The sequence below is a fragment of the Boleophthalmus pectinirostris genome, unplaced genomic scaffold, assembly GCF_026225935.1.
Source record: "Boleophthalmus pectinirostris isolate CB_2022bp ecotype Guang Dong unplaced genomic scaffold, ASM2622593v1 HiC_scaffold_1, whole genome shotgun sequence".
In the NCBI taxonomy this organism is placed as follows: domain Eukaryota; kingdom Metazoa; phylum Chordata; class Actinopteri; order Gobiiformes; family Gobiidae; genus Boleophthalmus; species Boleophthalmus pectinirostris.
This window is the reverse complement of record NW_026570970.1, coordinates 25,231,505-25,257,610: the sequence shown is the minus strand read 5'-3', so window position 1 is coordinate 25,257,610 and position 26,106 is coordinate 25,231,505. Positions and strand designations below refer to the sequence as shown.

General features: G+C 36.9%; 4 protein-coding genes across 4 annotated transcripts in view; 1 reads left to right on the top strand and 3 right to left on the bottom strand.

The window, feature by feature from the left end:
- Positions 1-1,968: 1,968 nt before the first annotated feature.
- Positions 1,969-3,491, bottom strand: LOC110156218 (claudin-14-like). Its single transcript, XM_020920420.2, has 2 exons — positions 3,258-3,491; positions 1,969-2,546 (listed from the first exon to the last, which is right to left on the bottom strand). The coding sequence occupies exons 1-2, from the start codon at positions 3,489-3,491 to the stop codon at positions 2,034-2,036; spliced, it is 747 nt and encodes a 248-aa protein (XP_020776079.1). The 3' UTR covers positions 1,969-2,033.
- A 3,274-nt stretch (positions 3,492-6,765) lies between these two features.
- On the top strand, positions 6,766-11,271 carry LOC110156087 (F-box only protein 47). Its single transcript, XM_055149226.1, has 11 exons — positions 6,766-6,885; positions 7,024-7,227; positions 7,591-7,752; positions 7,826-7,902; positions 8,075-8,149; positions 8,450-8,558; positions 8,639-8,812; positions 9,287-9,436; positions 10,400-10,542; positions 10,613-10,772; positions 11,159-11,271. Exons 2-11 carry the CDS (start codon positions 7,032-7,034, stop codon positions 11,269-11,271), a joined length of 1,359 nt encoding a protein of 452 aa, XP_055005201.1. The 5' UTR covers positions 6,766-6,885; positions 7,024-7,031.
- A 436-nt stretch (positions 11,272-11,707) lies between these two features.
- LOC110156086 (ADP-ribosylation factor-like protein 6) lies at positions 11,708-15,271 on the bottom strand. The gene is made up of 8 exons (XM_055149145.1): positions 15,149-15,271; positions 14,485-14,546; positions 14,336-14,404; positions 14,132-14,226; positions 13,406-13,535; positions 12,523-12,578; positions 12,405-12,417; positions 11,708-11,741 (listed from the first exon to the last, which is right to left on the bottom strand). The coding sequence occupies exons 1-8, from the start codon at positions 15,269-15,271 to the stop codon at positions 11,708-11,710; spliced, it is 582 nt and encodes a 193-aa protein (XP_055005120.1).
- Positions 15,272-18,754: 3,483 nt separating this feature from the next.
- Positions 18,755-26,106, bottom strand: part of LOC110156043 (ephrin type-A receptor 6-like) — a 186,121-nt gene continuing 178,769 nt past the window's right edge. The window contains exons 11-16 of the mRNA XM_020920227.2: positions 25,009-25,070; positions 24,026-24,235; positions 22,156-22,305; positions 20,203-20,396; positions 19,407-19,562; positions 18,755-18,869 (exon numbers count right to left, since the gene is read on the bottom strand). Coding sequence (XP_020775886.1) covers positions 18,755-18,869; positions 19,407-19,562; positions 20,203-20,396; positions 22,156-22,305; positions 24,026-24,235; positions 25,009-25,070 — 887 coding nt within the window. The remainder of the gene's footprint in view (positions 18,870-19,406; positions 19,563-20,202; positions 20,397-22,155; positions 22,306-24,025; positions 24,236-25,008; positions 25,071-26,106) is intronic.

Here is a 26,106-nt window from a genome sequence, read left to right as displayed (position 1 = left end):
GAAACTAAAATCAGTCACAATTTAGTTTCAGTGTGCTTTGATCAAACACGACCTCATCTTGCGTTTCTACTGACTCTGTGGTTCCAGGTATCAGTCCAGTATTGCAATATTGATTCCTCTAAATCAACGCCTGTCTCTGCAGTCAAATGCGGTTACTGAGTCAACGTCTTTTAGTTGAACAGCAGATTGTTAAATTAAAGACAAATGCAATCAGAATGCTTACCTTTTTCTTTATCGGAGCAGGGTCAGCCTAAGAAATCACTCCAGGAAGATTTCAAAGTGCAAAATATGATCTTGTTTAAGTTAAAATGTTAAAACTGGGCAATGTTCCTTTAGGTTGAACGAACCCAGTTGTCCTATGTTGTTTAAAAGTGCGCGTCGAGCGGGGAGCGAACGATGGAGAGAGCGGCGCGTGGAAGAGGAGGGGGTGGAGATGAATGGGAGTGGAGGGTTTATTGGGTGCTGTCAGGGTGGGTACACACGGGATGAATGTCTTCCAGGCCTGGACCAAAATAGCACCTAATAGAGAGTGGCGTGACGCACGGCTTCTCCGCTTCGGGAAAGCTTTCCAATATCAGAATATCATACTGGCAAAACCTTTACTTCCCAGGTTACGTCCAAATACTGATTTACGATCGTGCGCGCGGCTCCAACAAGTTAAGCGTCAGGGTTTTCTGCAGACGTGGGCTCTATAGTCGGAAGTACGACGTAAAGCACCCATATAACAATTTTAAGTGTACATCAATTTACTTTTATGACTATTGCCAATCTGAAACCATTCTTTACAACTTCAAACTCGACTTTCACAATTCTCGCTTACCGTGTGTAATTTCATGGTCCTTTTTACGGGTTCAGAAAAGGTCAGTTCATATTTTTCTACTTCGAAAACTCACTTCACCTTGATCAACAACTGTTATGATGCCTTCGATTCTCCAATTACATCAGCAGCAATACAACCAAGCGCAGTTATTGGAGAGGTTTGGATTGGAGCTGACCATGGTACTGAAACGAAGACTCTTTTAATGCTCAATATTTTCTGATCTGTACATCTTCATTCATGCATTTACAAGTAATCACAATATTTGAATACACTTGGACTCCAAAAAGTTGTATGATTTGACATGGTAATTATCTGAAAAATACTTATTAGTAGTCATAAATGTTTTTGCTTGCTGTAGTAGACCTTCTGTACTAAAAAAACGTTTTTTTCAGCAATCCAGAATTTAAGCAAATTTTAAGTTTCTTAGTTCATTGCTTGAATCGTGACAAGTCCCTTTATTAAGTGCGTGGCTGTCAGAAACGAAGGCAGAGGTTAGCTTTAATTGGAAGAGGTTTCACTAATATACACGGATAAATAAAGCCAAGCTGTCAGCATAACCATAAACGTATAAAGCACACTGCTGTCCAAAATTTTGAAATAGGCTTTAGCGCATAAAACAGACTTCAGAAACTTGTGCTGTGGAAGCAATTAACCTAAACTCCAGAGGTTCTTTGGCTCCATCTAGCGATCTTCTGTTTTTGTGCATCATGTTGTATGAACATAAAATTAAAAATGCATTTTATGTCACCAATTGCATATTTATTATTTCTATGGTTGCATTAACACTGATTTATTATCTTTAAATCAAAATATAGTTCAAATTAGTATCTTAGAAAACATCATGATTAGATTAAGGGGCACTTAACTTTTATAAAGGCAAAATTAATAAATGAAAATTTACGTATCTTCCAAAACACTTTTTTTTTTTTTTTTTTTTTGTGGTGTAGTCTTCTGCAAACAAGTGTACAACTACAAGAGTGTTATATCTTGTATGCACCTACTGTATCTATTACAAGATGTATGACTCCCCCTTGTGGTAACACCTAAAAAACATTTCAGTGAAGATTTAACAGTAAAAATGAATCTCTTGAGGTCCAAGAAAAGTCTAAAGATTCACAAAAAGTTGTGTGTAATGTGGATGACATCAAAATTCTATTAAAAGTTATGATTTTAGTCCAGAATCATAAGATACAAAGACTCCATAGTGTGATATTTAAACATAGTTATTGAGTCTGTATCCATTGCTGGACAGAGAGGTTACAGAAGGAGCCCGGTTGTCTTTGAGAGCCTCTGGGGGGTTGTAAGGTGGAGCAGGAGGGTAGATGTTGTTAAAAGCTGGAGGAGGAGACATGGGTTGACTCCTCTGTGTGTGAAACTCTGGACGTCTGGACCCACTTCTTCTACTGCTGCTCCAACAGATCACCACCCCCCCAACCAAGCTGAGGCATGAAGCAGCATAACCAAGGTATACACACAGACCAATCTCGTATTTAAAGCCAGCAGGGAGGAATGGGTCATAGAACTCCATTACCACATCATTGGTGGTCCATATGACAGTTATCAGGCAGAGGATCCCAGCACAGATGAAGCAGACGCCTCCGCTCAGAGCCAGGGGGGACTTGATGATGGAGCGGTGTGCAAAATAGGTGCACTTCATCCCCAAAACACTAACCACACCAGCCAGTACAGAGGTGACACAAGACAGGACCATAAGAGCTCGGGCTGCCTGCCAAGGGTTAAAAATAGGAGCAGTTAAGAGTTTTTTTTTTGTTTTTTTTTTTACAGCAGTTAGAGTTTTGTTACATATTACCAGAGGTTTAAAAAAAAAAAAAAAAAAAAAGAGGCTGATGTTTTCGTTAGCAGTTATAAATTAAAGGAATGTTTACCGTTCTCAATGTTATTTTGTATTTCTAACATAATATCTATAAATGTTTGAATAATGTTTGAAGAAGTCCTCTGAAAAAAAAACACTTCTTGTTATATTAAAGCTTAATATAACAGAAGGAAGTTGTAAGAAAAAAATCACATTAAGAAAAAAATCACATCTTCTGAACTAGTATTCCTTACATGCCTAGTGGATAGTAGATCCAGGCATAATGCTTTATTCTATACCAAGCAGTTGCAGTTACTAATGATAATGTTATCCATTTTGACTCCAATGACAACTACACAACTACTACCTTTTGACCAGCATTACATTTTTTTCTCTCTACAAATCAAAATTTCTAAAGAAAGAAAAAAAAACTCACATTGGAACAGATGTGTAAATCTGTAAGAGTTTTTACAGTATCTGGTACTTTTATTTATTTTTTAAATCTTTTTGCAATGTTATCTACATACCACTTGGCCAGGCATCCTTGCAAAAAAAATGTATTTGCATATTTCTAACCCGGTTAAATAAGGGTTAATAAATTAATCATGTTGCTCTTCCTCTCACCTGCAGATCCCGGGGCAGAGCCAGCATGGACCTGTAGACCTCACACTGATATATGCCAGTGCTGTGCCACACACACTCCATCCACAGGCCCTTCATGTATGATGTGGCTGTGATGATGTTAGACCCCACATAGGCTGTACTCCTCCAGTGGGGCAGCACTGTGGAGACTACAGTTCCCACAAACCCCAGCATCCCCAGGAAGAAGCCCAGGATCTGTACTGCCATGTTAGCCATGTCTGCGTCACTCACTCCAATATGTCACAACAGAAAGAGAGAAAACAAATTCATATATGAAAAAGATAGTTTTTATGTTTGTTTATTTTTATTTTGAAGTGTTATTTTTTCAACTTCACTAAAAAATGTAAATATTTTTAAGGTAATACTGAAACAGTACCATGAAAGTCTGATAGCTAGGCAGTAGAATCAGAAGCAAAATCAATTTACAGGAATAAGGAAAACTTGTCAAATAAAAATGTGTAAAGATACAGTGACAGTGCATTCCCATATCCGTATCCCTTTAGAAGCCATTGCCATAGACAGGTTGTGCAATCTCCCTGTTATTGCTGCCATGTTGTTACGCGTACAGTAAAATCCAATGAGCTTACATAGAGTCGGTGAGGCATCCTAGTAGTTTCCCTTGAGTTTGCACTGAAATAGCTGAATAAACTTTTAGTATGGTGCCATATGTCTCCCATGAGTGGCAGGTGACTGCATGTGTAACTAATGAGAGCAGTGTTCAGCTCCACCTGTTTAGAATTCCACTCTGGAGTCCTCCCACAAGAACAGAGCCAGGCAGGGAATTAAACATTTACAGAAGGTGCCCAAGCTCACAGCCTTGTTAAAAAATATCTACTGTTTCTTAAGGAAGGTGGTGTTACATATAAGACACTGTGGGTGGAAGTGGTAGTGGGAAGGTAGAAAATTATGTAATATTAAAGTGATTTGATTTCTCAAGATGTCAAATGTCAAATAATTTAAATAGTTGCCTCATTAAAAACAATGGCTTTCAAAGTTAAGTTAATAATTTATTTTTCCAACACTAGGCTTTATAACTGTTAACTTTGCTGAGGCTGAATTTATTGTTTATTGTTTCATGCCACTTACACTGTATTTCATATTTGAGTCATAATCTTACTACATTGTGTCTTATGTAGGTCTGTCATGATAATACATTTTGAAGTACGATACATTGCTATATACTGCTGAAGAAAATATAGACAATAAAGGATAACACTGAAATTAAATTATGCCACTGACTCAATAACCCCAAAGTAATATTATCCCCAGAAAACTATTCTAAATACATAATAGGGTTAAAAAAAAAAAAACTGCACTAAATAAATCCAGTGCACTCACATTTGAACACAGAAATCAAATCTTGTGTGAAACAACAATTCTAAGTAAGCACATCTGTTTGTGTAAATGTGTTCATTTATTATATAATTTAAATGAAATATAAAAACAAACAAGAGTAATTGTTGTGCTCAATTAAAAAAAAAAAACTTACAAAGGCATTTTTTGTAAAGGAAAGCAATTGTTTTCAATGTAAAAAGTGGTATTGTTGGAGCCTTCTCCATCCAACAACTGGCCTTATTGTTGCCACTTAATGATTGACTACATGGACATTACCAGGGAGAGAAAGGAAGGAAAACAAGCTTCCTTTTAATGATAAGGCATTATTGTTGTCGTAAAATGAACTACTGAGCTGAAGAACAGTTTTGTTTAAATACTCACCAATAAGGTTATGGCTGGATTAGTGAGGCATGCTTACAGGTGTCTGGGCAGCACATTAGACCAAAGAGGAGATTGGAGAGGGTCCAAATCAAACTGATACTGGCAAAGATCAGATCCCGTCTGTCTCTGCATCTGTCTGAACAAATAAGCAAAACTTGTGTGTTCAAAGGAGGACAACTCTTGTGAGTGAGTTATATATCATTAACAACTACATAATCTAAATGAGTATTAGGCATAATATGTCAATGAGACAAGGATTGAGGTAGATAAACAGGGGTAACTAAGACTGTTCCAACTACACAAAACAGATATTATATACATTTTAATTATGCTAGCCCATATTTTTATAACTATTTTTAACAGTAAGCTATATTTTAACAAAATGTACAATGTTACATAATGTTTATTTGATAAAGAGTTACTTACTGTGATGCAAGTTATACAAATGTCATGTCCTCTCTGAGCCTGAGGTCCATCTTCTTGCACTCCTCTGCTTGTCTCTCACAACAATAAAAGGTGCATTTTGACACCCATTGGGGCTGGTCCTCCGTCCAAGACGGAATGGGATGATCCGTGTGAACGGGTGCCAGTGGGAGACGCCATTTGCACGAGGAAGGTGTAAGAGTCTTAGTTAAACTGTGTAATCCTGTGATTAGGTGAGCAGTTCACACAGGCAGTTTGGATTACATTGGGTAAACATATAATGGCTTGATTCCCATTATGAATTAAAACTTTACTATTTAGGCAATAGGCTATACAAAGTAGAACTGCAAGATATCAAATAAACTCACTATTCTAAACCACATCAGATTTTGTTAAAATTAAATGATCTCATCCAGTTCAATTTGTGGACCATGACATACTGCCCATATCAAATCTATAACCTCTTTCCATTCATCTTTCAATTTTGTGACAAGATTTTTAAAAACTGGGACACACCTGGGTTGGGGTGATTGGTAATAATAAAGCTGTGAAAAGAGAGCATAATCAATAATGCACTTGGTCCATTCATTCATGTTTTCTATATATCTTGGCTAAACCAAAAAAATACATTCCCCTCTTTACTGTTGGTGGGTATTAAATTGTTAAAAAACAAAACAAAACAAGGAACTCCTGGAACATGTCTTGTATAAAACTGAGACAAATGACTGTCCTGGGTAAATAGGGATGTCATTGTCTAGTCACTGTAGACCAGAGTAGTATTGGTAGTGTCACCTGCTTGTGTGCGTGGGGAGAGATAGAGCCACACAATGAAACATTCCAAGCAAAGCGATAACATCTCCATGACGACAAGAAGGGTGTGGAGCCCTCTACATCTTTAACTCATCTAATCAAATCTAGCCAATTAATTATGATTCTTGAGTTTAAAATTCATGCCTAACTATATGACTTTACAAGGGACACATATAAATAGAAAGCCACTGCATATTCGGATAAAAGATTTTGAGAAAAATAATACAGAATACTCGCTCACATGAAAGACAAGACCGCAGTTTTGCGCGCTGAAGATTCCCCGACAACGCACATCCCGGAAGTCTATGTTCAATATGTACATTTATGTAATTAATTTCTAAAATAAGCTAAATAAACACTTCCATAGTTTTAATCATGCTTTACTACAATATTTTAAAATAATTAAAGATTTCTACTAAAAAAATCATAATTTTGTCTTTCTGATTGAGTTCTTCGTTTTGCCTTTTCGCGCCGCTGAAGTTGACTGATTCCCGGGAAAATACAGCTGTTTTTTTCTGTCTTTATTTAGCATTAAATATTGGTCAGATATCCTTTAATGTCACGTACAGAGTTTGTTTAGTGGAACACGTTCACACATTATTTGATTAGCAAACTAGCAACCAGATAATTATTGGTTAGCACCGTGGACTGTATATACTTTGTAAGTGATGAGTAGCATTTTACATTTATTCCTGGCTAATGTATATCGTATTACCGTCATAATTTGAGGCTTGTCGCAATATTGCCTTGTTTTAAAAGTTCATGATAGTTGTTTTGTGTGTTTAATGTGTTTTTTCAGGAACCGTCATGGTAAAGTTAAAGAGGGCCTCACGTAATTTCGGGAAATCTTGGATGACCCACGGCCCGTACAGGAGGTCCCATGCCGCGGGGAGGAGGATGCAAACACGGAGTCAAGTCACCGTCAACGCCCGGGACAACAACGATAACTTCTTCCAACGCCTCCCGTCAGAAGTACTGTACATTATACTGGAGAAACTGTCTGGTAACTACTAATATGTGTTTAAAACTCCTTTAATAAACAGGCTAAACATCGTAATTTGACAGTTTAACGGGTTAAATCTGCCCAGTGCTAAGACAACTCAAAATAAAATACAAAATAAAAACCTATGTATGCTAATTCTCAATGGGAAACCTGATTTAAAGATTTTGTATTAGTCTTTTGACTAAAAAGTCCACATTTCGTCCCCTTGTAATTTTATCTCGAGTTCCAAAAATATTATGTTGATTAAACTGGCAAATAAACAAATTGATCACTGGTTGGAAGGGACAGTTTTGATTGAGATGAAAAGGACTGGGTTTATGGGGTTTACTAAATCATATTAAATTGATTTCACTTGTGTTTTAGTGCTTGAGTTAAGTGTGTTTGGCATGACATCTAAGGACAACACCAGTTATGTCATGGCCTACATCTCATCTCAAAAGTGGACCAACAAGGAGATCACCCAAAACTTTCATCTCCCAACCTGCCAGGAGAAGAAAGCCAATATCTGCCACTACAGAGAGCTAGGTAAGAACTAATTAGATGTGTGTATCTTATAACTTAAGAGGCATTTTAAATTTTTTCTTTATTTAATTCTTAGGGCTGTTGTTCAAGAGATGCACACTGCTGCTTCCAACAAAGAAGAGGTTGAAGTTCATCTTCAGTAGATTCTCACAGGTCAGGTTATAATACACTAGAGGTGGGCGGCCAAAAAATTATTATTATTTTTTATCAATCTCGATCTTGCTGAAAATGTGAATAATTGCACAACCCTAGAATACACTAAACACTTGTACATTTCCTGTGCCATTATAAAGTGACTATCGATACTCTGTCTCATCTCATTCAGATTCCTTGTTTTATGTTGGAGCATTGCTTTGTTCAAGACTGCCTTGGGTTTGCATGCCTTGGGGGCTTTCTTCAGGTAAAATGAAGCATCCTTTACTATATACAATAACAACAGTGGAAGAAAATAAAAACATGTTTAGTTATTACTAAAAGCAGTCTATACATTACCTGTGATAGAGAAAATACATTACACAATAGATAAGCACATTTCTACTATCTCACTCATTATACTAAGTATAAGACCTGCTACTTTTCAGATTCAGTTTTTGCTTTATTTGTTCTTTATCTAAAAACATTAAGAACTCACTCATATTAACAATTTATTTTTTCAAGAGCTAGATAATATTAACCTTTTAATTTCTCAATTTCTTTCCAGACACTGATCGCGGGATGGGATGAGCTGGAGTGCCACAGGGTATTCAAATTCCTATGTGACCTCACTAACATTCTGTCCAAAACTGAGGCCCTTGTGCACAGCAAACCAGGTGGGACATCATATATACATACACACACCACCTGATCAAAAAAAAAACAAAAAAAAGAAGAAACTCCTCTTGTGTTCCAGGGGTACACTGCTTCCAGGAGGTGAAACTTCACCTCTTTTACCGTAATGTCCTGTTAGATCCCTGGTCAAACCGTCTGGAGTGTCAGTTCTGGTTAATTGAGCTCCTGAAGCCGTGGCCTATGGTCAGTCAGGCCCATCTCCTGCTCCTCCTCTACGGACCACTGCTGCCCGAAGGTCTGTGTCATTAACCAGAGAGAAGTCTGTTGAGTTCTCTTCAGACTAAGATGCGTGGATTTGATTAAAATGCATAAAACACATTAAAAGTTATACTTCCAGTAGTTTTTGAATGTCTGTGTTTTATTAGTTTATTTATTTGGTTAGTTATTTAGCTGTCATCAAACTGACCACTACGCTTCCTGGTGTTCTATTGAATACTTTAATAATAATTTTACATTTGAAATACATATCCCATATTTTAACTACCATTATAATACTCTCAAAATGCTTGAGCCTTTGTTAAAATATCCATATTTTTGTTTTAAAATAGCTTTTGTAGCTAAAAATATCTAATTGTAGAATCTTCAGTGGTGATCCTTATTGATAAATGTTATTGATTGTCCTCTGCTGAAATCAATAAGCAGTGTACTTAACGTAATATTAATTAAAAAGTGATCCCTGTGTGATTGATGTAATAACTGTTTTCTTCAGGTACAGTAGGCTGGCAGGAGCTGGTGGAGACGCCGCTCCCTCACAGTGCTCTGTGGGACTTGGCCCGAGCTCTGCTGCTGCTCTTTAGTAAACTGAAAGTCAGAGGCTGGTCTACATTCTCCATACTGGCCATCCTGGAGGAGCTCACTGGTACTGCCTTTATCATACTGGTTAATGGTTGCAGATATCTGATATACTGTGTATTACACGAAAAATAAAATCACCTTATTCGCCCCTATGGGAAGTAAGTTTTGGTCTACACTGCTGCACAAACCTTCACAAAACCACGATATTTCATCAATTAAATATAAGAAAATGCCTGACCCACATTAAAACCAACACATAGTATTATTAACTTTAATGTGCACCATGTAACCTTTCTGGTTGGGAGCCACTATCTGCTTGTTTCCATGGAGATGTTATTGCTTTAGAATGTTTTATAGTATAGCACTGAAATGATCTATCTTGTGTCAAAACTATTAGGTCTTTATTGTTCATGAATACAAAAACATGCATTCCACTAAGAGCGGTGTTGCCTCTCTATAGATCTGACCTATGACTTGGCGATAAATTTGCTGTTGAACATTCCAGGCGAAATAACATCTGCATGGAAACAAGAAGGTGGGAGGCACCCTCTACCTGAAAAGTGCAGCTTTAAAGATCCTGTATTACACAAAACTGACTTGTGAGCTTTTAGTCATGCTATAATGTTGTCCTCAAAAACATACCTGGAGTTGTGTTTTGTTACATTCACACGTTTTTGTAACCCTTTATTATTATTAGTCTGTTTACTTCTCCAAAGTTCAAAATTCTCTGTTCTACCTGGTGACAGAGATTGGCAATTCCAAGACTGAAATTATCCAATTTCTATTCCAATTCTAGTAAAGGTGTATTTAAAGCACAGTGGAGCACTTCATGTATTATCACATGACATCACAAGGTTTTCTGTTTGAGAGAAGAACTCAGCCTAAATCTGCAGGGTTTGTGTGTCAAACATGTGTGAATGAAACAAAACACAACTCCAGGTATGCTTGTGATGAGGAACCATAATTATAACATAGATCAGAAAGTAGTGTAATATGGGCCTTTTAAATGGTTCGTGTCCTTCTACAGTAATTCCTCAGCCATGGCATGTGGAGAACGTGGCTCGTCTCTTGTTGCTCTGTGGCAGTCACCTCTGCTACGCTTTTCTATCCAGCAAAATTCTCACTGGACGTCTAGAGGAGATCCCAAGGCTCATAGTCTACATAATACTGGTAAGTCAACATGATGACTATATAGAATATTGTTGTCAGGTATGTATAACTAATATTACTTTGGCCATAGGTGTGCGAAAAGGATGGCTATAACATGAACTGGGCTGTGAAGCTGGTGCTGCAGCTCTGCAAAGATTTCAGGACCGATCCAGAAAGGTTCTTCTTTCTCCAAACCCTGGAAAACATGTTCGTAGAGACCACCAGGGACTTCTTTGAGATTTCTATTGGAGGTTAGTTTTCAATTCATTAAAGAAATACTCAGACACCTAAACATTGGCTATGTTTAAATGCACACAAAAAATCATTGGATTTCTGGAGCAATCACATTGAAATGTCATGCAAACAGTTACATTTAATGTGAGTAATCTGACTGAAAAGAACATTTATGCAAAATAATGGCTATCTAATGTGGGAAAAAGAGAGAAAATGTTAAAGATTGAAAGAGTTATTTTAAAATTCATTTTGCGCTATCTTCCAAATATAATTAATAGTTACTCTAAAGATCAATTGATAAACTGACACATGTCAGCGTTTTTGCTTTTGCTCTTCTAATTATTCAGTTTTACGGACCATGCAATATACCATATCATGTTATTGTTTATTGTCTGTGATGCAGGGAACTTTGAAGAGGGCAGAGAGATCTTCCAGACCCTGTACATCCTGCTTGACTCCAGTGCTCGATTTCACGCCAAGTTCCTGCACATGTTCTTCAAAAGACCAGAGATGTGATGACAGACAGCCATGTGAATGTGAATGAGGTTTTATACAAAATCCTGTTGAATGTGCTATCTACTTATTATTTATTGTATTTATTGGCCTTGTTTAATTTCTTCTCAACTTCTGTCTAAAACCTTGTACTGAAAATGCAATAATATACTTTTATAAAATAAACCGTCACTCAGTTTGGTTAAAGAAGTTTTAATTAACATTCTTATTAAAAGCATGTGGCTTCAATAAAAAAGCTGTTTATATAGCAATTTCAGTAATAATGCTGTTGCATAAATATCTGGTCTACATCTGTTAGAAATCACATAGAAATCACATCTACAAATTATGTAAACACAAAGCAAAAGCAATTTATCTAATATGAACATTAAAATATAAGGCCTGTAAAAAAGACAGTCCATGGGTGAAAATATCCAGTGCACTTCATTCATGTGGACACTCAGTTGTTCATATGTTCATTGTTTTGATATGACCTGGAAAAACAAACTAGAAATTAGATTCTTATGTAAAATGTACTCACTCATTGGGGTACTAAGGCAGTAAACAACATTGGGGATGAAAAAGGCTTGGCTTGAAAGAGATTCAAGTCAGGTGGATATGTGTGAAATGATGGGGTCAAAGTGTGTGCTTATGTGCAGGCAATAAGTCTTAATACTATTCTTTAGCACAAAACTGATGACTTTTTATAGGAGCACTAACTCCTGGTCTGGGATACAACTCCAATGAAATAATATTGCTTTGTGTGCTGCAGCTGTACGGTATTTTAACATTTGGCATTATTTAACTTAAATTCCAGGCAAATTAATAGCATCTCTGTTGAGGCAAGCAGGCAGCATACCCATACCCACCAGAAAAATGTCACATAGTACAACTTTAATAATTAATGAAAATATGTTATTCATATATTAATTATATCGGACACAGGGGTTAGCAATAAATTAGAGTAATTAAATAAAAATGGTGAGGAAACCACAGAAGAGTTTAGAACCGACCAAACGGTGTAGTTGTAATTTTGAACATGTACCACAAGATGGCAACAAAACACCCACATACTAGTACTATACAGTCTATCAAAGGTACACAGAACACAGATGGAAAACAAAATCAAGTCATGCCAAATCACACTTAATACTTACAGTGAAATTTGTTCTGTGGACAAAAATATAACTCATTACTGGTAGTAGACATAATTGCAACTATATCTACTCCTTCAACTGACAGATAAACTTTAAGCATATAATTAGATGTCTGTACCTTGAAGCCAGTCAAGTCCTTCCTGGAGGCCCTCTCCTTTAATAGCGTTGCTGGCACTGAAAGAGGCACGAGACGTTAATCTGTGGTACACGATAGCCCTCACTCACTTTCTCAGACTTTTCCTGGATCTCAAAGTTAAACCTGAGCACCTCTAATCCATCTGCACTCCATCTGGCTAATGAGCAAACTGGGAGGAAAACACTTACAAATCCACTTGCTGTAAGAAATAACTTCCTCTTGGTGTTTATCAAAGTTTAACCAAACTGAGACAACTACAGTTTGCCTTGTGAACATGTCAACACTTCAAACTCTCGTTTGTTGATTCACTTTTTATTACACTCTAGCTCTCCTCTTTTCTATCAGTACCATGTCTGGAAAAATGGACAAGTAAAAGTAAAGCTGATAATTAAAAGGTGATGATTCTGGTTGGTAGTGGCTCAAAGTGTTTTATAATAGCAGGCTGTATATAATCTCTGTGTATTTGATTTTTTTATGGATCTTTTACCTATGAATATCAAAATTTGAATCTGACTCTTGGTATTTAGTTAATCATTGTTCAAAACCACATTGTAACATTTTTCTACAAGTTATAAAAAACACTGAAAACTAAAACATATGTACAAATATAAATCACAGTGAAGTTGCCTGATGCACGCAATTTAATTATTACATATAAAAAGTTCTCACCATTCTATCATCTAATTGAATAAGGCATAAAAAGGCATAAAAAAGTGGTACTAGCCAGACATTTTAACTGGCTGGTACCACAGCAGGAGATCAACCATCGTAATGCCTTAGTGACACCTGCTTTTCCATTGTGATCCCTGTAATCTCTTTGTTTGGTGTAGTGAGAAAAGTGGTATTAGATCAGATGGTACTCTACCAGATGTGCCATGGCTTGTCCTGGATACTCTCCAAAGACAGTGCTTGCGTGATCTTATTGGACGACATTGCATCCTGCAGGTCCATCTTGTTGGCGAAGAATAACACAGGGATCTTCTTGTTGCAAATGTCTGGAAACAAAAGCCAAAGTCAAATTTAGTGTCAAATATCACCAAAATTCAACTGTAATATACATTTTTATACAAATTTGACAACTACACTAATTTGGATGGTGCTTGAACAAATTTGACCTTGAATTTGATCTTGACTTGAACAAATTTCCTCACATTTTGAATCTTGTAATGGTGCACTGTCCATGCCTTTCTCAATGGAAATATTACAGTTTCTCTTAGTATGTTCCTCAGTATGGCATTTAATGAGTCTATTTTGGAATTACAGATGTTTCTATTGCTTGCACCTTAAAAATATGTGTTTTTGCTGTGAACTGAGTTGCCTATTATCTAATCTCAGTACTTTGCCATGGTTGGCATCACCTACTTGTCTCCATGGAGAAAGACAAGATTACTGATAGTGTAGGACATTCACGGCAACACAATAAGATCCACCTCCAGAAAAGTAACATAGAGCACCTTTAAGTAGAAATACATGATGCATTTTTCTTATGTACAGTCATTATGTGGCTCAATATAAAGCCTTTACCCCTAAGATGTTATTTGTAGATTCTATGTTTAGCATTTTAGATAGGGCCAAAGTAATTTGTTATTACCTTCATGCTTCAGAAGAGTGTCCAGTTCTTCTTTGACAACCACCATTCGCAATTTGTCTCCACTATCAATCACAAAGATGATGGCATGGCTATCCCTGTTGAGAACATAAAAAATAGCTTCACAACATTATAATAAAACAATATATTTATTATAATGTTGTGAAGCTATTTTTCAAGTATAATGAAGAGTTAAGGGTGTCTTACTTGTAATAGTGTTCCCATAAGTTTCTGTATTTTCCTTGGCCTGACATATCGAACACAGTAAAAGAAAGGCTATGCACAGATAATAAAAATCTATTTAAAATTACTTCTTATTTACATACAAAGATACATCACATAGTTGTTTCATATACCTTGAGGTCTTGAACTTCTCAATGTTGAAGCCAATGGTTGGGACGATATCTTGAGCCTGTGTCTACGTGTACAACCACACACACCAAAACACACAGAAAGAGACAAGTAATGGCAGATATGTCAACTAGAACTTGCTATGAGGTAAGCGAGAGGGCTTTACCTGACTAACATGCTTCCACTCCGCTGATAATGGCCCTAAATGATTTGAATGCTGAAAATAAGCAGTAAGTGGGGCATTCACATCACATAATTTAAAGGTGCACTATGTAACTTTTCATGTGCAGGGCCGTCTGCAGCCTCTTGTCTCAAAGGAGATGCTATTGCTTGACCAGGTATATTCCACAGCTTGACATGTAAAATATTTGTAATCTATTAAATTACAGGGGTTCTGTCCTGTAACCTCCCCTGGTGGTGTATCCTGCTTGATGTCGTTGATAGAGATAGATAAGTTAAATGCTATGCTATGAAACATTGCAGGCAAAGCATAACATCTCCATGGAGACAAGCAGAGACACTACAACAGAAAAGTTACATAGAAAAATATTTTGCAGGCTTTTTATATATTACCCTAATCAGTGACTGGTCTATCACAACTGACCCCTTGATTACTACATGTGAGATACAATGTTGATGTAAAAACAATAATATGTTTTCAGTACTTACATTTGCAGGTTTAAGTTGGTTTATTATTGTAGTTTTCCCACTATTGTCCAGTCCCAGGCACAAAACATTGACCTCTTTCTTCCTAAGACCGAGCCAGCCTGAAAGTTTATCTAGCAACCCCATTATTATAGGCACTATGACCTACACACCACTCAAATACAAGAGTACATCACCCCATAGAGGCCTGTCTAATCGTAAGCGATTACTCTACATTTGAAATATCTCGTAAAAGCTACTAATAGTCCTCTCGTGCATTCATACAGGCTAAGATGCTGCCAACACTGTCCCGGCTTGTGGGGGGTAATCCTATTACGGGAATTAAGCTGGAGCACCTGGTGACCTGAGAGCCTTCATCTCTATTGGACACCCCTGTACTCACTGTTTAGTTCAGTGAGGTCATAAATTTATTTGTTGTGTTATTTCTTATGATTCTAGTCACAGTCATTTGTAATTGTGTTCCATCAAATGACTGATATTGCCAAATTCAGTTTTTTATCTAGGCTAGTACACTATGTACAGTTATACCATGGTGTTTGAGCTTTCTAATGCTAACTGAAAACCATAGTAACCAATGAAGACCATAACTGCACCAACTTCAACTTTATGTATACAGGTCTATGTAGCAAAAAACATCTAAAACTTTATGTGCAACTTTACCCATGTTCAAGACTTTCCAATGTGCGGCTGATACAATTTTAATCAACAAATAAATTTCACAGAAAGTTATCAATCTTTAACTGTACTAAACTAAGCTTTACTAGAGTATAGAGTTAACTTGCAAGTCTTCTGAAAGTTCAGATGCACTGTAATTTGTGAAAATGGTTTGGCATGGCAGTCCTATTGCATGTCACTATTGGACACTATTGGACTGGCAAAGCCGCCCCAGCTGTTAGTGTTGGTAAACAACACAGGAGCTCAGAGACTGTGGACATTTGGAGTCACTCTCTCGTGTCACACTGCCTTTTACACATAATTCAGACCATCTGTGGCTCTCTACTGTGGAGTGTGTACAAGTTATTAAAACACAACACTGGGTAAATGACAAATGTCATGGTAACATCACACAAATGTCATGACATTTGAATAGTAAATCAGAGAGAGAATGAAGGAGTGCAATCTGATATTGTACAAGACAGATGCTGAGCAAAAATCGCAAACATTTCTCAACATTATAAATGTATTATTGTTTATAGGTCAAACAGCTCCATCAAGTGGTTACAATTTGTACAGTTTTGCCCCAAATAATTTTTTTTAAATTGACGTGACAATTGTCTTTGTTAATGCTGGTTTGTAACCAAAACAAATTAGTCTGAACAATGTTAGTTGTTTCATTTGGATTGTGTGAATGTGTACTTCTGTCTAACAAAAAATAATGACTACTGCTTCACTGCCATAAAAAAGTATCATGAATTATGGGTAAAGCAATCCTATCACATCTGGTAGAGTGCAATTATGCCGCTTTTGCCCATATTGTTGTTTTCCCATCATCATTTTGCAAAATAAAACTCAAACCCAAATGCAATAAGCAGTCAACCACCAGAACTGTTCATCTTTATTTGCAAATAAATAGTCGCTGTAACTGCCTCTTACAGTGTGCAAGATCTACAACATCTCTTTGGAAATCATAGAAAAATAAAATACAAGAGTTTTAACTTGTACCTGGTACAAAAGAACGTCCTAACATTGCTCAGCAGTAGAACATGCTAAACAAACAGCATCTGATATTCTCCTTATTTCTGTAGCAGGTCTGTGAGTGTGTGCATGTGTGACGGGCCCCCCTCCTGTACATGAATACAATACTATGTGAAGGTCTTAGGCAGGTATTAGAAGCAACACAAATATGTTGATGTAAAGGAACAATGTTGAACTAGAAGCACTTGGACATTTGGAGAGTACCTCTGCTAAGGCGCTGGTAATGTTTTGCAATTGTAAAGATATAGTGCCCTCACCTGGACTGAAAAAAAAAAAAAACATTCTATAACCTGCAGTCAAATCCCTCAGCAGTCTACTAAAATGTATTATTTGTTATACTTGTCATGAAATTAGACTTTAAATAGATAATATATTATGCCATGTTTTTCAATCTATATTTTATTTTAAAGAATATATTTGAGTAGATAAATAAAAAAAACATCAACTTATCTATCCAATAACTAATAACTATACAAAATGAATCTCTTTCCCTTAAACCATAATCAACTCTGTGACAGGAAGGCACAGATCCAGATAAAATTCATCGCTGTACATCATGACAGTTATGCAGAGATAATGATAACGTGAAACAAAATATAAAGAACATAATGTCTAGGTCCGTGGATCTTAGTGTATCCTTCTATAACCACTGTAAGGCATTCTGTGTGTCCATGGGAGAACTAGTACTAAAACTATTGACTGATTAAGATGCTGCTTTATATTCAATATCTTTCTCTGATGACCTGGCCTCTAAACTACCACTACTTTAAATACCCAACCATCATATATAAATAACTTCTGAAGCCTTTACCTTTTCTAAATATGATAAACTCTATGCAACACTGCCAATTCACTGGTAAGATAGCAAACATTTCAAAACCAAGCTTCCTCCTATATCTGCTTATGTACATATATTTGCCACATTGCTACTAGCATAACCATAATTATAGCATCATCCAGTTCAAATCAGGTCTTGACTGGTGTGCCAAGTGGAGTGTTATAGGCGAAAATAAGTAAGTTGGAAAGTGAGTTCCTACTAGCACCGAACAACAAGTCTATGTATTATTCAGTATTTAGAACAGTTTATGAACATTCATTTAAGACAGTGGGGAGTGTACTTCCAGGCAATATTGACATTCAAAAGCAGGATTGTGGATTAGAAGTATATGGTTCCTTTGAAGGCAACTGATCAAACTTTGCGAAGTTGTCTGGTGAATGGTTTCTGTGGTGTATATGTGTTAACATTTCCCATTGCACTTTTTCTAATCTCTTTCTGAGAACTGAGACTGTATATTGCTGTATTGCTGATTTTGATAGAAAATAAATCAATTATAATATCCAAATTCACTAGGGCTTTTTCACATACAAGACTGCACATTAATAGATATAAGTTTATGATAACAATTAATCGATTAGTTGTCTATACACTTTTGAAACATTCAATAAAGTTCTTCTCATACTTTGCTCTCTATGTCTTCAAGTATTAGCCTACCAGATTCACTGGAGAGAATGGATAAATAAGCAAATTTCATAATAAATAATTTAAAATAAAGACGTCTCAAATTGCACACCCGATAGCAGCTACATGAGCACATAAGTCAACAAAAAGTCAAGATTGAGTAGATTATGTTTGCAAATCTACTTGGCTAGGTTACATTCCCCTATAAGTGCGGACCAGGCCAGTCTTTAGTCCTTACAGTCTAGCCCAATGTCAGATGAGCTGGAGAGTAGAAAAACCTATGGTACTACGAAGGTGTCCCAACCAGGAGCAAAGTCCACTGTGCCAGTTTGTCCATGTTAAACAAAGTGTTTGGACATTTTGGGCACAGGCTTTGTTCTAGACTTCACTCCCCTCTATGCACCCGTCCCAGGTGGGATCATATGTGGGGTCGTATGAGGAGTCAAAGTTTGTCCTCATACATGGAACCCCTTGTCGTGTTCGTGCAGCAGTTGGAGGTGTAGAGTCTGAGCACTGCTGATGATTCGTCGCTGGTGTCCAATCAGCTCCACCCCCACACGCCTCACATCTCTAGGCCCAGAGCAGGAGACAGACACACACAGAACAACAGACACTTTAGGGCCTCTTATGATACAGACAGATGTAATTGATGTAAGTGTAATTTATCTTTTTGAGTATCAACAATGATGGGCCCAAAATAGGGCCCTAGGATTCTCCTACAGTCTGTGATTGCTGACAGCAAATATGCTGATTACCCTTCATGCAATTTAATATTTAAAATTTTGTTTACATTTTTGTATAATAACGTAAACTACTGTAATCCTTATTGCATAATTTATAAGTAAATTATTACATTTACATTATTAGATACTAGTAATTATATATTTATATAATCTGTACATGTGACATGCATTTCATAGACCTTGATTTCAGATTTAGTTTTGGGACCTGTCTATCTATCAATGAGGGACGCAACAATACAGTTTTGACACAATTCAATATTTGTCGTGATATATAGGCCATGATATCAATATGATGCACAAAAATGAATGTTTCCTCTATTTAGCTATCTATCTAGTTTCTTCTGTAACTGTCTTTATTACTCACTCAATGCTCATCCTGGCCACAGCGTCCAGAGTGTTGTATCCTGCTGCCATAAAGTTACTTTTGTATTGCGACATCTTGATGGAGTCCAGCCACTCGCCCACAGAGATAAACATGGGGTAGTCCATCTCTTCACTCGGACATGGGGACTCTGGAAGACTGAGGGGTTACAGACCGGCGTTAGGGCTCTGTCTTAAATTACATAAAGCTATAAAAGCAGAATCTGTATAATAGGATCCAGTTTTATAAGCCGGAGTAAAAGACTTGATTAACTTTATTAACTCCCCTCACAAGGAAGAGGAGTGCTACGCTCTGACAAATGGGGGCAAGATCATCTTAACTGTATTAAGTGTAATGGCAATGTGATTTTGCAAACAAGAGAGTTTGTCACAGAAGGAATATGAAAGGAAAAAGTAGACCATTTTAATGAGTGAAGGGAAGATAGATTATTCCTGTTTAAGTTGTACAGTTAAGTTATACAATAAAGCATAATAAACAATTTATCATAAAATAGTACTGTGAAATTCTTCAAATTAACATACTCAAAAAAATTATTTACTGAGTATGTGCATTCTTGCACAAGTATAAGGTGTTCCCTATTCTAAATGTTATTGTAGCTTTATACGAAAACCATATATTATAGTATGTACACATAAAATGTGTAATACACTGCAACATTTATAGCTAGTGCTAATTTGCAATGTCTGACCTCTTTAGAAGGGCTTTTACAAACAAAATTCACATTTATATAAGTTTAACATTATACAAAGGCAGAACATGTCATTATGCATTACTGTACCTTTGAATATCCTCTACCAGTGGCAGGAGGCTGCTGGGATTGCGAATGAGTTTATCCAAAAATGTTACGATGTCGACAAATTTGGGCCGATGACTCCTCTCCTTCTGCCAGCAGTGCAGCATGAGCTGGTGCAGAGCCACAGGGCAGCCCAGGGGCGCCGGCAGTCTGTAGCCCTCTTCAATGGACAGAATCACCTAGAGACACAGCACAGACCAGAGACGAGTGTGATTGCATGGGAAGCTGATGAGGAAAGAGGGTTTTATGTAAAGCAAGTGACAAGTTTTGAAAGTTGAACCGAAGGTCTTCCAAGGCTACAAGGCTGGATATCTGGGATACTGTTTTTCAGAGCACTGATTGTTGAACTTTTCACCTCAGAAAAACTTTGGCATTTTACTGAGTCCAAATCATTACTAAACATTCATCAATTCAAGACTAAAACAGGTATGAACTCTGTCTATTATAAAATAAAATTATAGGTATAGGCAAAAAGGACAAAAGAGAAAAAGCCCAATGGCTGGTGGTTCAGATATCCTTAATTCATAAAACTACTTCTACCTTCCTGCAGTATTCATTTGTTTGTGCAGTTGTGTAATGGAGGATTCTTGAGAGGCTGCAGGCTCAAAACTGACACCTAAAATGTAAAGTTTCAATCAGGACAACTGTAAATCAGGACTAAATCAGGTCAGTATTAAATTGAGATTCAACAAGGACTAAATCAGTAGTAAACCAGGTTTAAAACCAATTCTTAATCAGGACTAAATCAGAACGTACCAATGCTCTAATCATTTCTAACTTACTTAGAAAGTTTCAGTGATACATGAGTGCATGATAAAGAGTGCAGCACTTGATATCAGCTACTCCTCTGGCTCTCATGGATGAAAAGACCAGACTTTTTATATAAATCATTGCCCAGCAGCCTTAGCCTCTCCCTTTATCTCTCCTTTTTTATGTATTATTGTATGCTTTAGTAGATAGTCCGCACCATGTATCTCACTGGAGTCCTGTGATCGGTGGCCGACCAAGGAAGAGATAGTGTAACTGGTGACACAGTGAAGCTTGGCAGACATTTTTCGCCTTGGAAAGCACTTCTAAGCAATTCCCAAACAGAATAAATCCATGCCCAAATCCCACAGACCTTAGTGGAAATGTGTGTATGTGTGTGCTGGATTACAGAGGAGATTTCAGACTCAGTGGAGAAAAGGATGGCTCTGCTTCCTCTATAGGCCTGGTCCAATCCATGTCCACAAGTCCAGGATGAAGGGGTCACTAAGCTGAGCCAAACCCACAGATTTAAACCCTCACTGGATGGACAAGTGCTCAGAACCACTGACCTTTATGGTGCAATTCTTCTTCTTCTTTTTATCCATATTGTAGCAGTGTTGCTGTCCTATATCCCACAGCAGCTAAAGGCATTTCTTTGGTACAAGTTGTGCAAAAGGGCAAACAGTTTTAACCATTATCATACAGTGTGTTGTTGCATTTAATTAGATGATTGTCAAACTTTGTATCACAACTTGTACCACTTGAAAAAAGATCTCCCAAAGCTTTCCAAATACTAAATAAATTAAGTAATCCATGATGTAAACTTAATCAGGTCTTAACTGTAGCCACAGAAAAATCATTTAACATGCATTATAATTGGTGAGAAGAGACATTGTTGATTGAACACTTTAAGACTGGATGTTGAAATCCCAATGAAAAGCTGGACATAATCCACTGCCTGCAATGCAGCATTAGAAGAGAAATTGTTATCATTTTAAATTGAATTGCAGCATACTATAGTGATGCTTTCAATGACCATACAGATAGAATTAGAGAAGACTTCAATAAAACCCCCGGAATCGAAAAATGTAAGTACCTTTATGATTTTGCAACATCAAACATTTAATTTCACATGATTACAACCTTCAGAGAAAACAATCAGAAACATTTGACTACAGTGAAAATACTCACATCCTGATTAGACATCTCCCAATATGGCCGCTCCCCATATGACATCACTTCCCACATGACAATGCCATAGCTCCACGTGTCGCTGGCTGACGAGAACTTTCTGTATGCAATTGCCTCTGGAGCTGTCCACCGGATTGGGATCTTTCCTCCCTGTAACACAAATTAATTATTGAGAATATGAAAAAAATCTTTTACTATTCTGGATGCATGTAAAGTAGACAGTAAAAAAAACAAACAAACAACACTATAAGGTCCAATTTGCGGGTTGTGACTCAGGCATGGGCTGCAAAAAATGATGGTGATGATACTAACATACTTTTGTAGCCACAGCCGCCCTGGGAAGCAAGGCTGCCAAACTGCACCATCTGCCTCACTACGAATCACTCACTCATTCACTCACACACACACATACACACACATATACACACATATACACACACCTGCACACACCACATTCACACTAAGCAAGGTGGGTGAAGTGTTTTGCCTAAGGACACAACAACAATACCAGACTACTAGAGCTACTACTGACCCAGTGTCATCTGGTATGCCCACAGCTGTCTCCCATCCCAGAACTAACCAGGTCAAACCCTGCTAAGCTTCCAAGATCAGACTAGATTGGACATTGTTAATTACAAAGCCTATTCTACAAAAACAGATGCCATATACTGTGACTATTAAAACTGCTCTTCTTATGAAAGTTGTTAATAATGACAACACATTGGACCAGTTTAAACAGTTTATCCTAAAAAATTTAGAGCTGTACCATAGAAGAAATAGTACACCGCATCTGCACCACAAGCACTAAGCAACTATGACAAAAATAATGATAAATGCTAACACTAGAAATTTAGTAATGATGTAAAATAAAAAGGATGGTATGGACACCTATGATTAATCCCTGACAGCTGCTGGAGCAAAACTTAAGTAGTTTCAGTCTCTGTATTTTCTTCAACATTTTCAGACTTTTCTGCTAATGAGGATTTGTCACTGCGCCATGAGCAGTTATCCATCTGGCAGTACACATGACTTTAGTACATCTTAACATTTGAAAGCTAAGATGTTTTTATTGCATGGTTCATCAGTTTTTATCATGCATCTAGGTATTTTTTCAGTGTATAAGAGAAATGTATAAGCAATTAAGAAAAAAATATTTAGGCATCAAATTCCACAATGAGCATTGAAAAATATTTGTGCAATTTGTGCATGAAGCTTCTTAAATTGTCGGATCATTGCTGACAAATTTGTCTAGTCACATCTGTTGCCCCAATTAGCTACATGGTTTATTTTGGCTGTTTAGAAAAGAACGTAGGGACAAGGTCTACTAGGAGCGGACAATTTCCGTGGAGCTCAGATAATTGGCTACAAGAAGCTCACTCGATGAAGATGATAAACTTATAACCTGTTGTAAAAGTCTTTAATTATGTTATAATGGTTCACCCTCATCATGAATTTTTTAAAAATCATCATTTAGCCTAACTAAGTATTGTATTTTGATTGATTCATGCATGTTTGAATAATGAAGTATTAGGATTAGTAGTATAAAGTCCTGCATTTGAGGCTTGTGTGCTCAGGAAATGTTTGCTTTCACCTACCCCCTATCTCTGCTGACTACATAAAAAAAAATCTGATTTTCAGTCATAAACGTTCAAAAATATAAACAGTGTAAAAGAAACTGTGTTGCTTTCTACAGTGCAATGCTATTATGAAGAAATACGGCCAGCTGCAGAGAACCAGTTACACAGTTTTGTGGAGCCATTTCCAAATGTTAAGTTGTTTCAGAACAATATTGCAGGTTACAATGAACAAAACAGTTATTGCTAAATACCAGGAAAAGCATTTGTCTTTTTAACATTACTATAATATTTACCGTAGTGGTGTAGGCTGCCTCGGGGTCATCCTCTAAGACTCTGGACAGGCCGAAGTCGGACACTTTACACACCAGGTTACTGTTGACCAGAATGTTTCGAGCAGCCAGGTCTCTGTGCACATAGCCCATGTCCGACAGGTACTTCATCCCTGAGGCGATCCCACGCAGCATGCCCACCAGCTGGATCACCGTGAAGTGACCATCGTGTTGCTGTCAGAGGGAGAAAATTGAACTGTCAAACTACAAACTATGGATAATCCACACACAGGACAAAGTAGAGATAAAATTACAGACAGAGGTATATGAAAATGTAAAGTAATGAAAATGTTATTTCAGGTTTTGTGTTTCAATATCTATTTTGCTATTTTGAACTTGTGTGTGTATGTGTGTGTACAAGACGTGAGTGCTTCACTGGAACAAACTGTGTTGGAAAAGTATATAAGTATATTTGAAAACCCATTTTTAGTGTTAGTGACTGACCAGGATTTGAATATCTAGATAGTAATGTTTCAAAAGTGCTACTAACTACACATTTGTTTCTTTTTGTAAACTGCATGTACCAAAAATGTGTTCTGAAATTCATCTTCACTTTTGTCAATGACTGTTACTAGGGGGCAGCCTGAAGATTAGTATGCAGGATTTTAAATCTCCTTCTGTTCTTTTTGTCTATGATAACTGTGATAACACACAAAATTATATAGAGAAGAGGTCATAATAATATCTGCTAACACTTTATAACAACTACACTCAATTAGCCTTAATAAAGCATGAAGGAAGACTTAATTTATAATGCACAAATATCTTATTAAGAACGCTTCAGGGTTAGTAACTCTTTAACTAATGCCTAACCCTAATCTGTACTTTCTTAATGCTTTATTGCGGCTAATTAACGTGTACTTATTATAATAAAGTGTAACATCATTTTGTCAGTGCAGTTCATTTATATACTTATATACTGGGGCACAGTTCCTTGGATCACTCACCCTTAGAAAAGAGTCCAGTGAGCCGTTCTCCATGTACTCCACCACTATCATCACAGGACGGCCTGTAACACATAACATGACCGATCACCTTCTATACATATCAAAGACAAATCCAGGAGAGAAGCATCTGAACCCTGAGCACACATAAGAGGATGTATTCTCCTCGCAAACAGGGCTCTATGTGATGTCTTCCAGGGTTTATCCATTGATTAGTGCTGCTTGTTGATGAGTGTTTGCATGTGTTCGCACTAAAGCCCATTAAACACCAGTGACCTACAGCTCAGGTGAAGAGCACTTAGGGACAAGATGTTGTCCTTATATGTACTATTACAAATTTGCACATACCACCCACATATTTTTAAAGATGCACTATGCAACTTTTCTGGTGAAGGGTAAGCTATCTGTTTATCTTCATATATAAGATATGAATGGACATAGTTAATGTGTTAGCTCTTGTAGTTTCTATGATACTCGTGGTCGGGTTTCCAAATATGGAGACAAAATGTGCACCTGTAACTGTTAACATCGGGAGCTTCATTTGAGTGGCGCCAAATGCTATGGGTGACGCCACACTTGTTTAGTCCAACTTTTATACAGTCTATGGTTCATAGATCAGTTATTGCTTTGCCTGGAATATTCCACAGTAAGACATTCTAAACACATCTTGCAATTATTCAATAACAAATATTTTTATTGTTTAAAAAAACAATTACTCTGAGTGGGCACAACTTTCCACAGTTCTGGCAAGACACTTGGCCTAATAACATCACCTGCTTATCTTCATGGAGATAGACGCGTTTACGGCCTGTGCAGCATTACAGGCAAAACTAAAAATAACATTTCCGTGGAAACAAGCAGATGGTCAGCACCTTTAAAGTTAGTTTAACTGCTTATTTCATTTATTTTTTTAGTTTGTATATGATGTCCTTCATGTTCAGATTACTTTATTTGTACCTGTTGGTAGAATGTGTTTCCATAAATTAGTACTATTAGAGCATTCTCCACAGGGCTGAAAAAAAACAAAAACAAAAACAAAAAAAACAAACAAACTGCAAATTGTCAAAAACTTGAACATAACCTCTATCAAATATGATGTAT

Bases quoted from the DNA above. Each gene is read 5' to 3' on its own strand.
- LOC110156086 (XM_055149145.1), bottom strand. From the start codon at position 15,271: ATGGGGTTGCTAGATAAACTTTCAGGCTGGCTCGGTCTTAGGAAGAAA. The intron at 14,227-14,335 runs GTAAGACACCCT...TGTTCTCAACAG, and splicing joins TTATGGGAACACTATTACAA to GGATAGCCATGCCATCATCT. The intron at 13,536-14,131 runs GTAATAACAAAT...TTTTGTTTCCAG, and splicing joins CACTCTTCTGAAGCATGAAG to ACATTTGCAACAAGAAGATC.
- LOC110156087 (XM_055149226.1), top strand. From the start codon at position 7,032: ATGGTAAAGTTAAAGAGGGCCTCACGTAATTTCGGGAAATCTTGGATG. The intron at 7,228-7,590 runs GTAACTACTAAT...CTTGTGTTTTAG, and splicing joins TATACTGGAGAAACTGTCTG to TGCTTGAGTTAAGTGTGTTT. The intron at 10,543-10,612 runs GTAAGTCAACAT...CTTTGGCCATAG, and splicing joins TCATAGTCTACATAATACTG to GTGTGCGAAAAGGATGGCTA.
- LOC110156218 (XM_020920420.2), bottom strand. From the start codon at position 3,491: ATGGCTAACATGGCAGTACAGATCCTGGGCTTCTTCCTGGGGATGCTG. The intron at 2,547-3,257 runs GTGAGAGGAAGA...AACCCTTGGCAG, and splicing joins CTCTGCCCCGGGATCTGCAG to GCAGCCCGAGCTCTTATGGT.